This window comes from Alligator mississippiensis, chromosome 1 (genome assembly GCF_030867095.1).
Source record: "Alligator mississippiensis isolate rAllMis1 chromosome 1, rAllMis1, whole genome shotgun sequence".
Classification (NCBI taxonomy): Eukaryota; Metazoa; Chordata; order Crocodylia; family Alligatoridae; genus Alligator; species Alligator mississippiensis.
In genome coordinates this window covers 68,719,789-68,741,976 of record NC_081824.1, presented here as the reverse complement: position 1 = coordinate 68,741,976, position 22,188 = coordinate 68,719,789, and the positions used below count along the sequence as shown (strand labels likewise).

The 22,188-nt window shown below is 41.2% G+C and overlaps 1 protein-coding gene across 2 annotated transcripts in view; it reads left to right on the top strand.

Annotated features, from left to right (window-relative positions):
• Positions 1-22,188, top strand: part of LCA5 (lebercilin LCA5) — a 38,737-nt gene that overhangs the window by 7,650 nt on the left and 8,899 nt on the right. For both annotated transcript variants that reach the window (XM_014596688.3, XM_019496898.2), the window contains exons 2-6: positions 1,840-2,211; positions 6,122-6,651; positions 15,350-15,487; positions 17,367-17,466; positions 18,637-18,785. In XM_014596688.3, the coding sequence (XP_014452174.1) occupies positions 2,019-2,211; positions 6,122-6,651; positions 15,350-15,487; positions 17,367-17,466; positions 18,637-18,785 (1,110 nt within the window). In that variant the 5' untranslated portion in view covers positions 1,840-2,018. The remainder of the gene's footprint in view (positions 1-1,839; positions 2,212-6,121; positions 6,652-15,349; positions 15,488-17,366; positions 17,467-18,636; positions 18,786-22,188) is intronic.

Genomic DNA, 22,188 nt, shown 5'->3' with positions numbered 1-22,188 from the left:
TCTATCTAATGAAGATCTGCACTTACAGAATGGAAAATTCAGTCTCCTTCAAGTAACAGAATAATAATTTTCCACTGACAACTTATTTGAAAACTCTTCCTAAAATCGTACAAGGTATTTGGGGTTTGTTCTAGTGCAGGGTTAGGTAACCCCTGGCACGGATGCCAAAATGTGGCATGCGAAGGCATTTTGCTTGGTACACATGCCTCTGGGCAGACATCAGGGACGGGACTGCGGCTGCACTGTTCCAAAAAGGATTGGGTCCCTTGTGGCTCCCCCGCCATCTGCCCCAATACACCAACATCTTACAGGTTGAGGCTGCAGGTGTTTTTGGCACTCTGCCCAAAAACATTGCCAACTCCTGTTCTAGTATCTCCTGCTCTACATTTAGGCTGCAAGGCTAAATTATTTATAATAGAAAGACCCAACCATGCACACCCATTGTGCTAATAGCGAACTAGTGCTGAGAGCAGGAATTCATAAATCAAAACTCCTCTAGCAGTTGAGATGCCCGCTCTGTTCAGCTATGGAACTGTGGGTTTATAGGCAGTATTGTTGAAGACTAAGATAATAAAACAAAGAATAATATACATGTAATTGGGAATGCATATTTTGAGTAACTTAGTATAGAAAAGTGTTTATCTAAGAATATAAACAACTCTATATGGAGGTCTAGTACTCATGTGGACTCCACATTGTAGAACAGTTATCATTCTTTAAGGAAGTTCAGCATTTCTCTTCTGCTTAGCTGCTTAGGAATATATTATGCCATTCAACAGAAACCACTTAGAATGAATTAAGAGATGGGATCCAAAAAGTGCCAGTTTTTGTTCCTCTGCTAAAAGCTTTGACTTGGAGAAGAGGAGATGGTGCCATCAGGTATAAATTCTAGAGATTTTTGAGGAAGACAAAGGCACAAGGAAGAAATCCTATCTTTTCATTTGGCCCCAGAAGCTCTAGTCAGAGAAATGTTTCATAAATCAATTGACAGGAAAGGTAGAATAAAGTTCAGCAGCTACATGGTCCATTAAGATTTTGGCACTTTGGGCTTTCTTAGCTTCCACTGGTGTAGAGACGGTGGTAATCTTTTAAGGTTTCACAGTCTTCCTCAGTTTTCTCTTGCTGCATGCAGATAAAACCTCTTCTGCAGGCCCGGGGGGGGAGATGTTCCCTCCCAACCTTGGGTCTCTAAATGTGTACTTCCCCACTGGTGTTAACTTAATTTTTTTTTAAATAAATTAACCTTTATACCAGTGAGACAGATTACTTTAAAATGTATATTATAACATAACAAAATATTAAACTGAGATTTAAATAGTTTTCGTGGTTAATTATACAAACAAATGCAACTTTTATTTTAATCACATTTAGCTGACTACTAATGGTTTCATTTAAACATATCTTAATAGGTTTTCTGAGTCATTTCAGATTTTAAGTTTAATACCTCTTTGAATCTTATACCCTGGGCGTATTTTCATAGAATCATGGAAAATTAGGGTTGGAAGGGGCCTTAGGAGGTCATCTGGTCCAACCCCTATTTTCTTTCATTCTAAATCATATAGTGGTGTAAATTCATTGTTTTAGGGGAAATACTGCATATCAAAACAGCATCTCAAAATATTGATCAGTGAGGCTAACAGGTATATTTAAAGGTAGCATGAGCAGCGTGGTATCTACTTCTAATTGATAGGGCTGATATACAGAACTGCTTGACATAAAACCATAGCAGTCCTGAAATTATCTTGCAGTACTCTGTTCTTTTGTGATTCCTGTAGGAAATCTAGAAACTGAATCACTAAAACATTCTCACTCTTTTGTTCTTTTCTATTCATATTTTAGAAAAATGCATTCTGAATGAAGACCACTGATTGATAAAATGAAGACCCAACAGCTCATGTTTTGAAGATGAGGATAATAATGACTGGGGAAGAAGCCAACAGTTTTATTTATAACTATGAATAAATTTTTATGCATCAAAATGAACAGTTTTTGAGAGAAAATTAACTGTGATTTTAAAAATGGGAGAAAGACCACAAAGTCTAGATTCTGAACATGAAAGAAAATCGGACGGTGACAAAAATAGTGACTCCTATTATTCAGATGAGGATAATGCATCTCATTCATCTGATCAGTCACCGATGTTAAGCTGTTCGTCTATGAGCCATGGGAAAAAAAATAACAAAATACACACTTCAAACTTGCCCTACCAAGGTAGGTAGATTACATAACACAGAGCTTTGAAACAGTCTTGCTAACATCAACACTAATTGATTCTTATAAATTATTTTATGTCTGTTAAATGGTTCATAATTTTACTTTGAGAACTGAAATTAACCTGGTTTCTGTTAAGCATTGGCAAGCCTATTGTGTTTTTTTTCTGACAAGAAATAGAAAAACAAGTCCTGTCCTTTAATGATATCAAGTCTTTAGGTCTGCTTATGCTCCCATTTTGTCATTCACTTTCTTAGATCTTAAATCCAGAAATGACTATTTATAACTTCTCTGACACACAACATCCCAAAGTTCTCTCCTATGAATATCTGTATTGCAAGACTTTCCAGTATAGTTATCTGCAAATTAGATTTTTTTTCAATAGAATTGTAAATATTTGTCTAGAGTGATAATGTAGAATGCACAAAGCATTTTAAAATAGTGGCGTTCCTTGATAGTGAGAAGGTAAATGTACTCTATATTTATCTCCTTCTTCCAGGGGTTTAGGTTGTAGCCGTGTTGGTCTAAGGATATAGGCAGACAAGGTTCCTTGGGTGAATTTGATATCTTTTATTAAACCAACCTAAATGGTTGGAGAATAGTTATTAAGCAAGCTTTCGGGTTCAAAAACCCTTCGTCAGGCTAAGGAAGCTTCAGCAGTTGGTGTGTGCTCTTTCTGGATGGAATGAAAAGTAAACAAGCCAGGGGCTGGGCTGGGCTGGGCTGGGGAGGGGAGTCAGTTGCCAGGCAGATTGTAATGTATCAAAAATCCAATGTCTATGTTTAGTCCCTGATCTCTAGTATCCAGCAGGTTGATGAAATGGAGCTCATAGGCTCATCTCTGGGATGTGTTGTGTAAATTTCCCTTGAGGATCAGGACTGAGAGATTGGAGAGAGAGTGGCCCTCCTGTGAGAAATGTGCCCCCACCAGTAATTGGGTGTTTCTGTCTTTGATGGATTTCCGGTGTGCGTTCATTCTAGTGCGCAGTTGTTGTCTGATCTCTCCTACATATCTTCCATCAGGGCATTTGATGCATTGGATGAGGTATACTACATTCCTGGAGGTGCAGCTGTAAGATCCTGGGATGCTGATGGCTCTGTTGTGGGGTGTAGTAATAGTGTGGGTGGTGGAGATGTGGGGGCAGGTTTTGCATCTCTTGTCATGGCACGGTCTGGATCCTTTTGGTGTGTTCTGGGGTTGAGGAAGTTTGCTTCTGGTGATGAGGTTGGTGAGGTTCGGTGCTTGTCTGAAGGCTAGGATGGGTGGCTCTGGGAAGATCTTTTTAAGAATAGGGTCTTTTTCTAATATGGGTTGCAATTTTTTGAGGATTTTCCGTACAGGTTCAAGGGATGGGTGATAGGTCATAACCAGCGGTGTGTCTCCTTCTTCCACACACACAACATTGGTAAACTGCTTTGTTGATTGGACTGAGAGAGGAAATAGAACATGTTCCCCATCAAGGAAGAAGCAAGAGAGTGGGTGTGCAGTTTGACTTGAGGAGGGGCTGTGTACCCTCTAGCTGGGATTTGTTCCCTTGAACTGAGCCATTGTACATACTTTCTGGTAAAATTAAAGGATATCTTTTAGACCAGGGGTGAGTAATTATTTGGACTGGAGAGCAACTTATCAAGTTTTGGTGAGCTGTTGCAGGCTGGTGGGGGGTGGTACTGACCCCAGCTTGGTGGGAGGGGGAGGAGCTGACCTGACCCAGTGGGGTTCTGACTGGGGGGGGGGGGGAGCAACCTATCCAGGCCCATTTGCCCAGCACTGCTGGGGGCACCGGACAAAGTGTGTAGGCGGGGTCTCAATGGAGACCAGGTGGGACCCCCATGGGCGGTGCATGCTTGGCTGGATGGATGAGAGCTATGGGGAGGCTCAAGATCACAAGATGGTAACAGCGCAGAGTCATGGCCCAGAGCAGAGCTGCAGTCCACTCTCCACACCTCCTTGCTACAGGAGCCAGTTTCACAGGCAGGGATGTTCAGGAAGCAGATTATGGCTCTGCCCTGAGCCCTGTCCCTGTGCTGCTGTCACTACCCCATGATCCCAGACTCGCGTGCTTGTCCTGCTCCCGGCTACCACTCCCTGCCTGTGGCCCCATCCCATCCACCCGGCTGAGTATGCCTTGCCCACAGGGGTCCAGGTCTAGTCTGCAAGGAGACAGATGCAGCCCGCAGGCTGTATTTTGCCTACCCCTATTTTAGACCATCAGAAGTTATGGGAATGATTTCGGAAGAATCACTCAATGAAATTCTGTAGCTTATGTTGCACAAAAGGTATGACTAAAAGCTCTAGCCTTAAAGTCTGTGGAATGCCAGTGGCTTATGTCCTCAGGCTCTTTTCTCTGTTGGCCTTTGTAGAGTTGGCATAGTGCTCAGCGTGTGTGTGGCTGACATCCCTTAACACAACTAGGTCTCCAGGAAACAAACTTGCCATGGTTCTGTTGCAATAAGTTATGGAAGAAAGAGCAGTTCTTAGTTTTGGACATGTCATCCCAAATGAAGCTGTTTACATGATGGCATATCATCATGTCTAGTGGTTTTTAGAATTTATGGCAATAATTATGTTCCATTGCCAGAGTTATATGGATGGTCCGAAGTACAAAACACATGAGAATTCTCTATCTTCTCCCTGATAGGGATTACTTCAAAAGAATTGAAAAACAAAATCTGGGTTCATACTTTCATCTTAATCCATAGAAGCACAAGCACTGAATCCTGTAAGAGAGCTGGTTTTTCACTCTTTCATACCTGAATTTAACATGCCAAATGATCCTTATATGAAAAAGAACAGAGTATTGTATATGACCCAAGCTAGAAAAAAATTGAGCCTCAGACAGAAGTGGTATTGGATGACCATAAGTGCAAAATCCTTAAGGGAAGATGTAAGTAAAAAATCTCAGTGCAGTTGTTCTGCCATGGGATGCACTCTGCAGGCAGATATAGTAAGTGTCATTGGGGAATAGAGGTTTGTCTCTGCATTAAAAGTTTGTCCAAGTCCTGTTTTGCCTGTAATACATAGGAGGTACTTAAGTCCCCTAGTGCATGCCAACTCCACCTTGTTCAGATCCTCAGAAAACACAGTTTTGTCAATTTGTGTAACATATCTTCATCTTCACTTTTGGAAAAAAAATATTGAGGAGACGGACTCTGTATTAATGGTTTAATTCTAGTAAGGTGAAAGTGGATCACTTGGATGCCTTAGAAATTAAATAGAATTTGGACCTTTGTGTCCATCTTGAGTAAGATTATATTCAAAATGTTTTGAGATCTATGTCTTTTGGCACTCAAGTTAGGACACTGTGTGGGAAATAAATAATTTGTGACATGCCTATTAACTTGTTCAGTTTTGTTCCTAACTATATTAGTATCACTTTCTTTTCTTGCAATCAAGTACAACAATTAGCATCCAACAGTACTCCATAAGGTCAGTTGAATTTGTCTCATAGAATTGCAGCAGGCCTAATATAAATCTAGCCCAAGTTCTAGTGATTGCTGCCATTTTAAAGGTACCTGGAAATTGCTGAGAGCATCATAACACAGTTTGTCTATTACAAAAACATTCTGTTATAAAATCAGAAAGACTTAGTGCTCATTATTGTACCTGCATTATTTCTGGTTTTATTATTACAGCTGATTACTTTATAATGATTTCATTTTGAGGCTGCACACAGCATAATTTGCAGTATATCATAAACACAAATCTTGTAGCTATAAAAATGAAAAACCTTTTTGTGTGGTTGTTTGGGTTTTTTTGTTTGTTTCTTTTTTCCTAAAGAAATTCATAATGCAGTTGTAATAATTCTATCAGGAGAAAAGGGCTTTCTTTCAAAGATGGTTCTTAAGTAAAATAGCAGCAGGCTTTTTTGAGGTTCTTACAGTAAAATGCTTTCTTGTTTTTATTTCTTAGCCTCTAAGAAATTGGGCCCCAAATATGCACCAAGCAAAAGAGGGACACGGTGGGGCTTTCGGTCCCAGAGTCTCAATAGGGATTCTCCTGCAAAAGATGTAGATCTTGTTACCAAAAGGGTTCTCTCTGCCAGGCTGCTGAAAATCAATGAGCTTCGAAATGAACTCGCTGAACTCCACATCAAACTAGATGAGCTGCAGAAAGAAAACAGGGCACTGAAGAGGCTTCAGTATCGGCAGGAAAAAGCCTTGAATAAGTTTGAAGATACAGAAAATGAAATCTCTCAGCTCCTTGCTCGACATAACAATGAGGTTAGAATATTAAGGGAGCGCTTAAGAAAATCTCAAGAGAGAGAGCGCACCACTGAAAGGAGACTGAAAGATTCAGAGGATGAATTGTACAGGACAAAAAATTCTCTGCAAAAGCTCAAAAAGATTTCTGAAGATAAACACCTTGTTGAAAGAGATGAATTGGCAAAGAAACTAGCCTTGGCAGAGAACAAACTGGAAGACAATGAGAGGAGAATTAAGGTGAGATGACTTTTCCTTTATTTAATTACCTTTTCTGATATTCATCAGAATTTCAGTAGAGATATTTCTCTCCAGCATGAGGTTCATACATTACATTATAAAGTTACATTTTCTCTTTTATGGCTATAAAGTGAATGGAAAATAATTCCTATTGCAGATGAATAGCACCAGGTAAACTGTTTGTATGATGATCGTGTATGGTCATGTACAATAAATGCCATACTCCACTTATATACAGTGTCAGTTACTTGTGTGTTATATTATAAATATTGAAAATATATACTTGTCATTTTTAAACTCGGTAATATACCTTGCCAGAAATCCATGCCGCTAATGTAATTTTCTTTACTTTCTGCTGTTTGAGAAATGTGTATTAAAGAAGAATCTTCAAAAATTTTATAGGATGACAATATGCTGAATCTCTATAAAATACATTATTCGTCTTTTTAAAATTGTTTAAGCCAGTGTAATTCAGTTTGCATGTGTCCCATACAGCCTGGTGTTCAGGTCAGCATACAAAAAATTAGCTTTATTTTGTTCAAATGAACTCCATGCTCTTAAACCATGAACTCATGCTCTTAAAGCACACCACCTGTAGGTATTTCTTTTAGGAATATTGTGCTTGGTGTTAACATCTTATTCAGCAAAAAAGTTTACACATGTGTGAAATAGGATCATTATTCATTTATCCAGCCCTACTTTTCTGTAATCTACATGAGGTCATCTTGTCCAGCCCCCTACCCAAGGCAGGATTGTCCCTGACTGAACTATCCCAGCCAAATGTCTGTCAAAACTGCTTTTGAGAACTTCCAAGGATGGATATTCCACAATTTCTGTAGGTAGCTTGTTTCAGTGCCTGACTACCTTCAGGCCTGTGGAAAATGTCACACTGAAAACATGAACAACCAGTTAATTCTGTCTTTAAAGTATAATCCATCCATGCATTCAGATGATTAATGGCACATAAAACAGGAAACCAGCCACAAAGTTATGTACATTAATATACATAACTTGGGAGCACTCTGTGGCTTGAGCCCTGGAGTGCTCCCAATCAGCTGATGATCAGGAGACTGGGAGCATTAAAGAACCCTAGTTCTTTTCAGCCTTTCCTCAAAGGCCTACTTCCCAGGTCCCTAATCATTTCTGTTGCGCTTTGCCGGACTGTCTCCAGTCTGCCCACCTCGTTCTTGAAATGTGGAGCCCAAAACTAGATACAGTACTCTAGTCAAAGCCACACCAGTGCTGAAACAGAGTGAAGCAATCACTTCCTTTGATTTACCAGTGACACTTCTGTTTTTACAACCCAATATACTGTTGGCCTTTTGTGCAACAAGGATACACTGTTGGCTCATACCGACTGCAAACCCCAGACCCTCCTCTGTAGTACTGCCACCTAGCCACTTATTTCCCAGGCCATATTTGTGCATGCAGTTAATCCATCCCAAGTACAGAATTTTGCACTCTCTGTTGTTGAATTTCATCAGATTGATTATGGACCATTTTCCTAATCTCTCCAGGTCTTTCTGGGACCTAGCCCTGCCCTTCAGAGTGTCTGCCACTTCATCCAGCTTGGTGTCATCTGCAAATTTAAGTGTGCACTCAGTCCCATCATCCAAATCATTAATGAAAAATAAAGTCCATTTAGTTAAAACTATTTTATTACCTCTGTAACCTTAATTCCCACTAATATCATTCCTAAGACCCCTAACAATTTTATATTACACTCCTATTTGATTGTTAAGATGGAGTTAAAGTTGAACAACTGTATCAGTAACATAAAGTAATTGGAGACGGTATAATTATTTAAAATAGCTCTGAATTGCCTATCCTTATAATTTTTGTAAAGTTTAGCTTAAATGAAATACCAGCATGTCAAGATATGGAAATGAACAGTTTGGGCACCCAAGCAGTTCTTGGTTCTGTTTTATCCTGTCATGTGATAACCATACATTTATAGAAATCATAGGGAAGTGGGGCGGGAAGGGACCTCCAGAGTGCATCTAGTCCAACCTCATCTGAGGCAGGATCATCCCCCTCCAAACAATCCTATACAAATCTGTTGTCTAACCTATTAGCAAAACTACATAGTCAAGTCTGACCAGGGTGGATAAAAATCGATGATTTTTTTTTTTTTTGTTGGACTTTTTTAAAATCATCAATAAAATACTAAATTTCTCTCTCTTTTTAAAAAATAACATATGCAAGTAAATCTCATCACAAACATGCTAAACCTATGCTTACAGTCCCATAAAAATGAATTTAATGGCTTTGTCACACACACACACATTGAGTTACCTACCAGTCAAACATGGGCATTCATTTCAGTTTTTCATCTCATGAAAATGGCTCTAGTCTATCTGTCCAGCCTAACTACCAGGTCTTGCTTCTTGAAAGTTCTGGGCTTTCAGTTTCTGTTTCTCATCGGACTAAAGTTATATATACAAAGACACAGGCTCGATAGGATTGTTGTTTTTCTGTGCTTATGTGGTAGTGGAGCTGGGCCAAGCAAGATGGAGGAGTTAGTTAAGAGGCAGAGAGACAATAAGAGACAGAGAGACAATATCGGAAAGGATGGAGGCAGAGTAGAAAAGAACAGTGGAGCGGACTGGAAAGAAAAAGACATTGTTCAGTAGTATACACACAGCTTCCTATGTTCCCCTACACTTTTGCCACAGAAAAACTCATGGCTTCTGGGCATAAGAGAGACCCTATCTGGGAATATTTTGAAGAAATTGCTTCCCAGGGTAAAAAAGGAAAATGTGTCAAGTGCAACAAGGAGATGCAGGACCTAGTTGCAAGAATGAAACATCATAATGAAAACCACTTATTGGGAGAAAATGATGTGGAAGAATATATGGTTATGTCTGAAGAACAATGTAGATCAACTGGTTAGCAAATTACATAATTCACTTTGCAATACATCATTCTTCAAGATTCTCTATGCCTAATACCTGACCAGAAAGTTAAACTGCAGGCAATAAAGAAGCGAATGGATCAAGCACTAACTCCACCTCATTTTCTTGCGAACATTCTCAACCCCAGATATAAAGGTAGATGCCTAACTTCTGAAGAAGATGATGCTGTTAGAGTTTTGGGCATGGGCATCTCAAAATCATTCCTCAGTTATTCCAGTTATAATAAATTTCAGGACTGGAGGGGGGGAACCATTTAAATCGGGGGCGGGGAATTATTTCAGGCAGAGGGCCACTTACTGAGTTTTGGCCGCATGACAGGCAGCCAAGAGCAGATAAATATTAATTTTCTATGTTTTTTAGGGGCCCTGCGGGCTGGACAAAATGACCTGCGGGCCACATTTTGCCCACCCCTGATTTAAACAGTACATGTTTATTGATGTTGTTTTGAACAAATTCACTCCCCTGAATTGGTGGAAATCATTAGCCAGGCACCTTGAAACAGAGTTCCTTCAGTTGCTAAGCCAACTTTTCACAGCAGTAGCTTCCTCTGCAGGCACAGAGAGAATATTTTCATTGTATGGTATTATTCACTCAAAGCTAAGAAATCGACTGGGAGTTAGAAAAGCAGGAAAACTCATATTTCTGCATCAGTCTATGAATAAAAATGACAGCTTGAGTGGGGAAGATGTGATCTAGTTGTAGAAGTTTTAAGGTCGGTATATGTTTAGTGTTGTGATGACCTGTCTGTTAGAGTTAATAAAATTTGAAAATTAAAAAAAAAAGTTTAAGGACAGATGTTGTAAAATGCTGTACTGAGTTGTAAATTAACATGTTTTAGTGATCAGACTTGTGCCATTGTTTAAGAAATATGTGACGAAGTATCAGTGGGAAACTTGATTTAAATCAGGTTTTCTCTTGGTGATTTAAAACATGATTTAAATCAATCCACCCTGAGCCTGACACAACCACAGAACATGACACCCTAATCTGCCACAGGTAAAGCAGGGGGACCACAGCAGCCAACATCCTGCTGCTACAAAGGTTGTTAAAATATTCTCGAGAGATCCAAGGAATAGGGCCACACCCCCTGCTACAGACAAAGACACAGCCTGATCATGAAGTAAAATTCCTTCCTGACCCCAAATATGGAGATTGCGCTGACCCTGAGCAGGGGGGCAGGACCCTTTATCCAGGAACCTCTAGGTTTTTATGTCCCAACTGCAGCATTGACACACTCCAGTCACAAGTCCGTGGGCCCAGACAGAATGCACCCGAGAGTCTTGAAGGAGCTGGCAGACGTCATTTCACCCCACTTGGCAAAGATATTTGAAAATTCGTGGTGCTCAGTCAAGGTCCCAGAAGACTGGAAAAGGGCTAATGTGATCCCTATCTTCAAGAAAGGAAGGAGGGATGACCTGGGGAATTATAGACCAATCAGTCTGATATCCATCCCTGGAAAAATCCTAGAGAAAATTGTTAAGGGATCCATCGACACCAGACTAACAGAAGAGAAGCTTGTGAAGGCCAGCCAACACGGCTTTGTGACCGGCAGTTCTTGCCTGACCAACCTCATCTACTTCTATGACCAGGTGACACGAGGCCTGAACAAGGGAGATGACGTGGATGTCATATATCTGGATTTCAAGAAAGCCTTTGACCTAGTTTCCCACAACGTCCTTCTAATGGCTAAGCTGGGGAACTGTGGCCTCAATCATCTTACGGTCCGATGGCTAGGTAACTGGCTACAAGGTTGGACCCTGAGAGTACTATTTGATGGGACCAAATCAAAGTGGCGCGGGGTAAGCAGTGGAGTCCCTCAGGGCTCGGTACTTGGGCTGGTGCTCTTTAGCATCTTCATCAACGATCTGGAGTTGGGAGTCAGATGCAAACTGGCAAAGTTCGCGGATGACATCAAATTATGGGGGAGAGCAGTCACGTTGCAGGACAGGCTGGAGATACAGATTGACTTGGACACACACTCAAGGTGGGCTGATCAAAACTGGATGGCCTTCAATATTGAGAAGTGTAATGTGCTCCACCTCGGTAGGAAGAACCCTCAGCACCTGTACGAGGTCGGCAGTGCTATGCTTGCTAGCACCGTGACCGAAAGAGACTGGGAGGTCCTGACTGACCACAAGATGAATATGAGTCACCAGTGTGATGCTGTGGTTGGCAAGGCAAACCAAACTCTGCTGTATATCTACCAAGGAATCTCAAGCAAAACCAGGGACATCATCCTCCCACTTTACTCGGCTTTGGTGAGGCCTCAGCTGGTGTACTGCATCCAGTTTTGGACCCCCACTTCAGGAGCAATGTAGAAAAGCTTGAGAGAGTCCAAGGGAGAGCCACTCCCATGAGCAAATGCCTGGAGGGCAGGCTGTATGAGGAGAGGCTGAGGGATTTGGGACTCTTAGGTCTGGAAAAGAAAAGGCTCAGGAGTGACTTGGTAGCAGCCTACAATTATATAAGAGGGATTCATCAGGACCTGGGAGAACAGCTGTTCACCAGAGCTCCCCAAGGGATAACAAGGTCTGCCACAACTCCAGGAAGGCCAATTTAGACTAGACATAAGGAAAAAGTTCTTTATGGTGTGTGTGTCTAGGGTCTGGAACAGACTCCCCCCAGAGGTGGTGCAAGCACCTACTCTGGAATCTTTCAGAAAACGTCTGCATATTTTTCTTGCTGGGATCACTTGATCCCAGCTGACTTCCTGCCTATGGCAGGGGGGCTGAACTTGATCTCACAAGGTCCCTGCCAGAATGTCTATGAAATCTATGAACATCCCCAGCCTTGGCTACCGCCACCACCGAATGCTTCTAAGGAAGGCTTAAAAAAAACCCTTGACACACGTAGTAGCAGGAGAGAAAAAAAAGCCGAGAAGCATGGGAAATACCCATATTAGAACATAGGCATAGCTATGCCTAGATTATCCTTGGCCAATACCTATCCAGCATCTTTTTGAACACCTCCAATGGTGGAGAGTCCACAACTTCCCTAGACAGTCTATTCTACTGCTTCACTGTTCTAACAGTGAAGAAGTCCTTGATACCCAAGCTAAACCTACTTAGTTGCAGCTTCAAGCCACTGGTCTGTGCCCTACTCTGCATCAAGACAGAAAAGATGATCTTCTTTGTGGCAGTCCTTCAGGTGAAGACTGCTATTGTGTCCCTTTAGGAGTCTTAGTTAATGCAAATTGTTTTGCAGATCTAGATTAGATTAAACTACTTTTAAAGTTACATATGTTTTTTGTTGCTGTGCATTTTAAACAGTCATGGCAACCACTACCCAAATTTGTATTAAAGGGAGGTGTGGATCCTTGTGAGGATACATTTTTCTAGAAAATGGTCTTTAGTCTTAAACCTACCAAAATAAGATCTCTTTCTTGGATCACATCAGGCAGTACCATGCTGCAACAGATCACACCATATCAACAAATACTAGCTCCTAGACTAGAAGCTACATACCAACACTAGTGCAGTTCCATCTGTGTATACATAAATCCTTCTTCTCAGTAAAGCTTATTGGAGCATGAGCTGTATCATACTCATGCATTTACATTGCATGTGGAACTGCCTCACGCTGAGAAAACTGGTCCTCAGCATCTGCATCCATTTGCCAACATAGAAGTTAGGGGCTGGAAGGGACCTCACGAGATCATCAGGTCCAGCCCCCCTGTTCTTAAGCATGAAAAAAAAGACTGCTGAGTCAGATGACCCCAGCACAGTGTGCATCCAGTCATCATATGAAGATCTCCATGGTAGGTGACTGTACCACCTCTGTGGGGAGTTTGTTCCAGACTTTGGACATGCGAACTGTAAAGAAAATTTTCCTCACGTCCAATCTGAAGCAATGTTCTAGCAGTTTATGTCCATTATCCCTTGTCTTCCCCTGGGTTACCCTGGTGAACAGTAGGGCTGTGTGAAATGGCACCGTTCCATTTGAGTTTGCGTTTTGATGGAACGGTGTTTCATTTCGAATTTCGTTTCAATTCAAAATCGCTGTTCCGTTTTGTTTCATCAGAACAGTTTCACTGTTTCAATGCTGTTTCAACGTTTTGCCCATAGGCTATAATGGAGAATCTCAAAACAGTCTATAACTTTGTCATTTTGGGCCTGATTTGGATGAAACTTGCAGGAATGGTAGCCCTGTCTGAGGGCATGAAGCCTGCCAGGTTTCAAGGAGATAAGTGCAGAGGTTTCAGGGAAACTGCACCTGAAGCTGCAGACAAGCAAAACTCATGACATGGGTGACACTATGTGTGTGTTAAGGCACAGCAGGTTGAAAGCTGCAGGCATGCAAGTCCCTGCTGAGGCCACAAAGCCTGCCAGCTGTCAAGGAGAAAGGTGCAGGGACTTCTGGGTTCTGGGACCCTGCACCTCTGGCTGCTGACAGGCAAAACTTGTGACATGGGTGCTTGTACAACTGACTGTGTCTGCCTTGCGGCACAGGGGGGTGAAAATTGCCTGCCTGCTAGGCCCTGCTGCAGCCACAAAGCCTGCCAGCTGTCAAGGAGATAGGTGAAGAGGGAGTCTGGGTTCTGGGGCCCGGCACCTCTAGCTGCTGACAGGCAAAACTGAAACACACAGCTCAGTAACTCTAATCTCAACAGGAACAGGAAGGTACTGCACATGTAGTGTGTGATTGGATAAAGTCTTTCTGATAAATTCTAGCAATATGCAACAACATACAACACAAGGCCAGAACGTGGTAGCTTAAACGGCTTGGCATTAGAATAGGTTATGTTTAAATCAAGTAATAATAGCATTATATTGACAGTAATATGGTTTGTGTGTGTGTAAATAAAATATGTGTAATCATTTATGTATGTTACTGAGCTACAAACTTTATATTAAGGATAGTATTATGAATGAACGAAGAGTATATGGAATGTTTAGAGTGTGCCTGTGTAAGCAAGAGGAGGTTTGCTAAGGCACTGAATATGCAAGTTACCAGACAATGAACTGTTAGATGAATGGCTGAAGAACCAGTCTGTGAGCAGGTATAGAGGAGATAGGCTAAGCAACAGGATAAAGGAGGAATTCTGCATGTCTTGCACAAGATTTCAAGGCTGAGAAGAATGACTTTTACGACAGAAGTGACCTCAAGTTGAGATAACAAAAAGGATGATGAAAAACAACAGCTGGATGTGACTGTGCAGATGGAAAAGTACCTCAACTTCTCAACTGTGGACAAAGACTTGAAATCCCTATAAAATGGAATTCAGCAATGCCAGAGCAGGGAATTCACACTCTGCAACTTTTGCTGGAGCACGGATACATCTGTTCATCCCCACTCATATCATCCTCAGGGAGCCTGGGCTGGCCACCCAGTACCAACATTGAGCAAGCAAGCTGGTAACTATAACATCTCCGTAGAGTGTATTTGTGTGAACGATGAGTGTGTTTGTCTTTGTGAAGTCTTTGTATGTTTTTGTTTTAGGTAATCAATAAACGTGGCATCTTGCCTTATCCCCCCTTATAAGGTCTCGCTCATCTTTTGAGCAATAGGCAATTTGCGTAACACACACGGTCATTGCCTTCTCCAAGTCTTCCCTCAGCACTTGAGCAAGGCATGACTGGGTACCAGCAAAAGCTCTATGTAACTGTCCTCAAGGTTAATATCAGGATTTAACTTGCTGTAGATAAAAAGTGAAATGGGCTGTGCATTGCAGTAGCAGTAGACTCCAGATTTGAAAGTAAAATACTGAAATATTATTTTAAGTTTGATTGCAATGACCTTGTTTTCCAAATTTTACTATGGTTTTTCTATTATATGAATGGCAGGATCTGGAGAAAAACTTGGAGCTGAGTAATGGCAGTTTCCAGCGACAGTTACACACTGAGAAAAAAAAGGTACATGAGGCCCAAGAAGAAAACAGAGTACTCCTGGAAGAGCTTCGGCAATTAAATCAGAAGCTAAAGGTAAAAATCACGTGGAACTGAATTGTAACTACCTCAGGACATTTTTATGTACAGGAATACTTTAAGGTAAACTTGAAATCTGTTAATAGTGCCTTACAACATGAATGTCAGATATTTGGCACACCTGTTCTTTTTCATTATTATTTACTATTAACATTAAGTAAAAAAAAAAAAGCAATGTATCAAGTACACAGTCAGAAATCATTACTGAATCAGTCATTAGGGGTTTGAGTTGCTAAATTACATCTGTGCATGTATGCAGTTTACATGTATTCAGTTTATGTATCTAATCTGTGCAGTTAATTTGCAAATAAATTAATTACATGTAGAAACACAGTCTGCTTGTACAGTTGCTTATTTTGCATGAGCAATTACTTTCTTATGTTAGACATGCGTTTTCCACTCTTAGGCTCTGAAAATGATTGTTTTAAAAATCACAAAGCAACACATGGTTTAATTCTGTTTTAATAAGTTCTGCTGTTAAAAGAAATGGAACATTTTCATTTGGGCCAAAATATATTATAAAAATAAGGTAAAAAAATGCTCAGCTGGGTTCCACTGGGAGCAGTTGTTTTTAAACAACTAAATACCATGCAAAATATAAAAGTGACACTAGCTTTGTTATTGTTAGCCCAATTTGTAAGAAATACCAAGTGGCTAGTGTCTTGGAAAGTAACTTAGATTTTTGAAGCTTTCATTTTAATTAATTTAAAGTGGCACTATTAATAAAACCAAAAAAAAGTTCTAATTGACCAGTTTTTAAAGCAGTGGAAGCCAACCTTTTTTCCAGGCATGGCACAACTCTCATATAGCTCCACACCCCCACGTAGTGCCACTCCTGTCCTCTTCTTCTGCCCAGTCTGCTGCTCTGCTTTCTGCTTCCTGCCCTATCTGCCGCTGTCCCCTCTCTGATTTGCCATCTGCCACACACAGAGACTGCCTATGGCCATTTATGACACGCATGCCACAGGTTACCATCCCTGCTTTTAAAGAATAGCAGGATACTTTTGAAAATACTTCTATAATCAACTGAGTTCCAAAATGAATTAAAGATTATATATTAACAGACATTTAATATTAATATTCCAGTATTGAACAATATTCATTTTTATATTGTTTGGTCAGTATTCCTGAGAAGAATTTATCGCTGCATTATAAATAGGTTGATGGCAAAAGAAGGCATTTTTTGCTTTTACCTTACTTAAGAGGTGTTTTTGTGACCCTGATCTCACAAGGTAGTTAAGTATCAAGGAAAGAGGCACTGCTTACATACTGAAAGTTAGGTATTTAAGTACCTTTCTGTAATGGTGCTTGTACTAGCTGTTTCCCTCTCCTGTCATATTTTCTTTCTCACTAATACAGACAGAACCAGTTCTGATAATAGTACAAATATGTATTGGAATGGGTCCCAAGTCTCAGGGTATCCCCATGACCTAGTGTAAATATTTTTAACTTTAATACTATCCATAAAATTGACATGAGCTGCTTGTATATGCATATTTAGGCTAATTAAACTATAAAGGCTGGTATGAAACTTTACTTTCAGTTTTATCTTGGTTGTCTACAGAAATGCAATACAACATTTTTGTGTGTTTTGCCAGTTGACTATTTTTGAAAGGGGGAAATCTGTGCACTATAATTGTGGTAGGCATGCAGTTATAGAAGGCAGGGTAATAGTCTCCATGTAGTTACAGAGTCAAGATTGCATTCTCTTTAAAAAGAATACTTAGTAATCAGTGACCATATCCAGTGTCCACTGAAGAATGAATTTATTCCTTTAACATACGTGTTTGCTTAGCCTTTTCACAGTTTACCTTGTCAGCTATTAAATAAAACATTACTTATTCAACTTTGCTGTCTCTACCTCATTAATTTTCAGGAAAAGGAAAGAGAACTAGAAGCAAAAAACATATATGCTAATCGTATGCTGAAGCCATCACCCAAAAAAGATACAGATGTTACACACAGAAAAAAAGGATGTAAGTAGAAAATTTAACATTTATTTTCAAAACACCCTATTGCATTGTTCAAGCTATTCAGGATGTTTAGGCCTTCACACTACTTTAAATTATAGCACTAGTTGCAAAATACTGAGTGTATCTATTTGGTTCTTTGCTTTTCTAAAGTAGTCTAACAAAGTCACCATATTTCCACTACGAAATGCTCAGGCTTTCAGCTCTTAAACCATCCACCCAACCCCATACCAAGGTCTCATGAAAAAAGAACAGTTTTGTTTAGTAATAGTTTCTTATTAAATTGAACAAGTTGTCAAGTTGGCATCTTTTTTGCAGCTAGGAGTGCTAGCGATATGCACCTGCATGCTTCCACGTCATTCTCTGAACCTGAGGGTTTATCTGATTTCAGTTATTTATACTCCAGAATTTAATTATTAATTGAAAATGCACATGTAGTTCATGTGACCAAAGTAACCCTCCAAATATTATCTGGGCTGGTGGGTTCTTCCAGAAACCGCAGACTGAAACGGTACTACATATAGAGCCAGACCCTTCTCACTGAATTAACAGGATTACTCACCAAGGAAAGCAGGATTTTTTGTGGCTATTTTAAGCAATTTTTCATTCAAGCATTAACAGTTTAACTGCTGATAATTTTAATAGAAACAACATACTATTTTATGTTTTCAGTTTAGTTAGATACATTGGTAGTTCCGTAAGGACTAGATTTGCAAGTTTTAAAGATTCAAATGATTGTGTATTCTCTAATATTTAGGTTTCTCATTTTGCTCTTCTAGAAGGAGGATCTAAAAGGGGGGGAAATAGAGGAGATCTCTAGGCTGATTGAAGGGCAGATGTTTCTAAGGGTTTGGGGTTTTTTAAGATAACTTAGTAGATAAAATTATTTACTACCCAGCTTTATTTTTCTTACTTGAGGATTTGCTTTATTAGAAATTTCTTCATATATTTTCCAGAATCTGGGGGAATCTCCATAGAATTTGGCAGCATATTTCATTACTATTTGATTAGTTCTGATTTCATCAATTACACTCAGTCATTGATTTCACCAATTACAATTGCTAAGATAGAAAAATATTATTTAAAAAAAAATCTTGGACCCACTTTATTTAGGAATATTTGAAATGGAAAAAAAATTGAATTAACTTGCTCTGATTTTGTTTATGTTCACTACAGCTGGCAGCCAAAGCACCAAAAAAGGAGAACGGACTACCAAAGGAGTACAGACTAGTGGCTACTGCTCACCAATAGAATTTCCTCCACCACCGGAATGTGCTTTGGATGATGCAGCGTATCAGAGAGAAGAGGAGATGCTTCTCGGAATAGTGAGTTTTCCAATAATCAGAAAGGGCTCATTCCAAATAATTCAGCTACCAAGCTAAACTTTTTGCGTTCAATTTACATGTTTAGAAAACCTATCCTAATCTCTTAGGAAAACTATCAAACTATCAAATTCTCGTTTGATGTGCCCCCATTCAGGCTTGATGTTTCACTCTCTCCAGTGGACTATCATCAGCTTGGATTATTTCTTTCCTACCATTATCTTTCTGTGTAGTTTTAAACTGGTATCAGATTGTTCTGGTTTCATTCTATATATATATATATATATATATATATATATATATATATATATATATATATATGTCGCAGGGCACCTCGGTGCTTCTGCTCCTAGAGATGGGAAAGCTGCCAGAGGAGAAGTTCTGACAGTACATAAGGAGCCCAGCGGAGATAATGAGCACAGCTGCAGGTTGCCAGGGCAACTGATAAGAATCAGCTGGCCAGAAGGGGGCAGGGCCTGGCCTTTATAAAGCCCAGCGCTGAGGCCAGGCTGGCAGTTCCCTGCCAGCAGCCAGAGAGCCAGGAGCTCACGGGGCTAAGATGCGAGTACTGCTCGAGCAGGCTGAAGGATAGTGGCTCTGTGGCGCAGGAGCTATGTTGTTGCAGCAAGGCGGTCTTAAGTTAAGTTACAGCCAGGAGGCTTGTGTTTTGTTGGGTTAGTGTGTGTATTACAACCGGAGGCTTGGGTGAGGCTGTAGGGGTTGGAGGAGGCCTCATAGGTACCCCATAGGGGTGGGGTGCCCTAGCACCAGTGAGGGGGCAGTCTAGCGCCAAGAGGGCGCATTATTCTCGTAGGTACCCCAGTGGTATGGGGACCCCAGCGCCAGGAAAGGCGTGGCTTGTGCGCCAGTGAAGGTGCAGCTGGCGGTGACGAGCGCAACCAGTCGGTTGCGGGCAGGGAACAGAGACCCTGGGTTGTGTGCGGGGTACGTAGACCCCAGCCCCAGAGCGGAGCAACATTGAGAAGCCCAAGGTGGGCGCGGCGAGCCCCGGAGAGGGGGAGCGCCATATTAGGAAGCCCAGGACAGGCGCAGCAGACACCAGCAAGGGCATCACTTGCGGGGTGCATAGACCCCAGCCCCAGGGAGGGGCGATTATTGAGGAGCCCGAGAGGGGCCATACTGAGGAGCCCAAGAGCGGGGCAATTATTGAGGAGCCCGAGAGGGGCCATACTGAGGAGCCCGAGAGGGGCAATGTTTGAGAGGCCCAAGAGGGGCCCGATTGAGGAACCCAAAACAGGAGTAGCGAGCCCGGTAACAGGCTAGTACCGCGGAAAACCCAGGACAGGGGCAGGGTGCTGCGGTGGACCCCGACGGAAGGGGTTAGTGGCATAGCGCCCCAGGAGAAGGGCAAGGTGCTGCGGTTGTCCCCGGCAAAAGGGGATAGCAGCGTGGTGAGCCTGTACCAGAGAGGGTAGTGGTGCAGTGGGCCTAAAAGAACGGTGGCTCGAGGGGATGTCCCAGAGGGGACTAGCGTATTGAAGAGAAGGCCCAAGAGTGGGCGTAGGTGCATTGTTACCGGACAACGTCTATCCCGTCAGCGAGGCGTGGTATTAGGGGTGGTAGGAGCCACACGTAGCCCATAAGGCTAGGGTGCCCCAAGGCACCCATGGGTGCAGGATAAGACCCACGAGGGGTCCAGGAGTTTGTGCCCAAGGAGACGCAAGGCAGCCTCCCGAACCTACTGAACATCAAAACCGTGGCGGGCGAGAAATAGAGGGTGTCCTTGGGCCGAATTGGCACGGAGAGAGGGCCTTGAGATCATGGCCCTCCTGAAGGACTCCACCGCGACAATATATTTTCAGCATTCCATTGTAAAGCAATGTTAGCTGCTTTCTTCAGTATTTGTTGAGCCTTTATTAACGTTTCTTTTTAACTGCCAGCTTTCTTCCACAATCACGGACTTCAGTAATTCCTCCCAGCTCCCTGTGTAAACCCTGAGATAAATTTCCTTTATCTTTCTCCTGGGTGTATTTTTTTTTTTTTTTTGCCTGTTACTTTTTTCAAAGTATCTCACTGATTTTAATTCTTTTGAGATATAAGGCTAAAATTGAAGCGAGCTGCAAGTGGTAGTAGGCACACACCCTTAAATTAACTTACACGTGTATTGTATAAGCATTTTGAAAGGGTATGCATGATATAATTTACACACGGAGGAATTGAAAAGAGGTATATGTTGGATATTAAAGGACAGAGGCTATGGATTCCATAGCTGCAGAATTATAGACTACATGAGACTTTGCTTAAAATTGAAATATCCAAAAGGGTCTCATATTTCTTTCCCTTGCCACATTCGTTTGTTTTTTTCTAATTATTGGAAAGTAAAATGGAAAACAAAAGTGTTGCTCTTTGTTCTGAGGGTCACAACATTCGCAGTCATTCTCATCTTTTCCACAAGGAAAGTCTGCGTTGGAAACCCTTGTCTCCACACTCTCACAAATCTTGTATCTGTGACTGACCATTACATAAGTCTGCAGAACACAGGGTAGGAAGTGGTGATGGCAGAGATATGACTCCCCAAGGTAGCTTGGATTAATTCCATGGAAGAGGTTTAATTAATAAAACCAAAACATGGAACTGGGTTTGGTATACAGGCACCCCATGCTTAACGCTGCTTCACTTAGCACTATTTCACTATAATGCTCATTTGAAATTGATACTTGATTTCACTTAGCACTCAGCAAGTTTCATTATAATGCTCGCAGTCACCATCTTGGGTCATTAAAAACAATTTTAGTCACCATCTTGAGTCATTAAAAACAATTGCAGTCGCTATCTTGAGTCATCAAATACTTTTGGTTTCGCTCATTTCACTTAACGCTCAGTTGTTCAGGAACCAATTAAGAGCGCTAAATGGGGATTGCCTGTAAAGCTGGCAATTGGTGAGCATGTCTAGACGTGGCACTATGTTGCCGTAGCAACATGCTACAGCGACCTAACGTTCATGGGCAAAAACCATGATGCCGCTGCTACCTCATCATAGCAACACGCTTCCTTAGTATAGTGCTCTGCTACAGCATTGTACCAGAAATAACCATGCACCGCCAGCACAGCACAGTACGGGCTGTTACTGTGCTGTCATTTAGTACTTCCAAAAGGAGACACATGTAGATGTGCCCAGTATGTTGTAGTGATATTGTTCATTCGCCTGCATTGTTGCTTTAATCATAGCTGAAAGTTTTGCTTTTTCAGGGATGTATTTTTATTATTTTCATGTTTTACTAATCTCTTTTAATCATGGGCTCGGAGACAACTGACAGTGTTCTTTTTTTTGTGTTTTTTGAAGCAAAAATATGAAAAATGTTATAGCCAAATTATTTTAACATAATTGTTTCCTTAGTTCCTCCTTGCTGCATTTTCTTTCACTGTTTCTGCTCACCAAGCACAC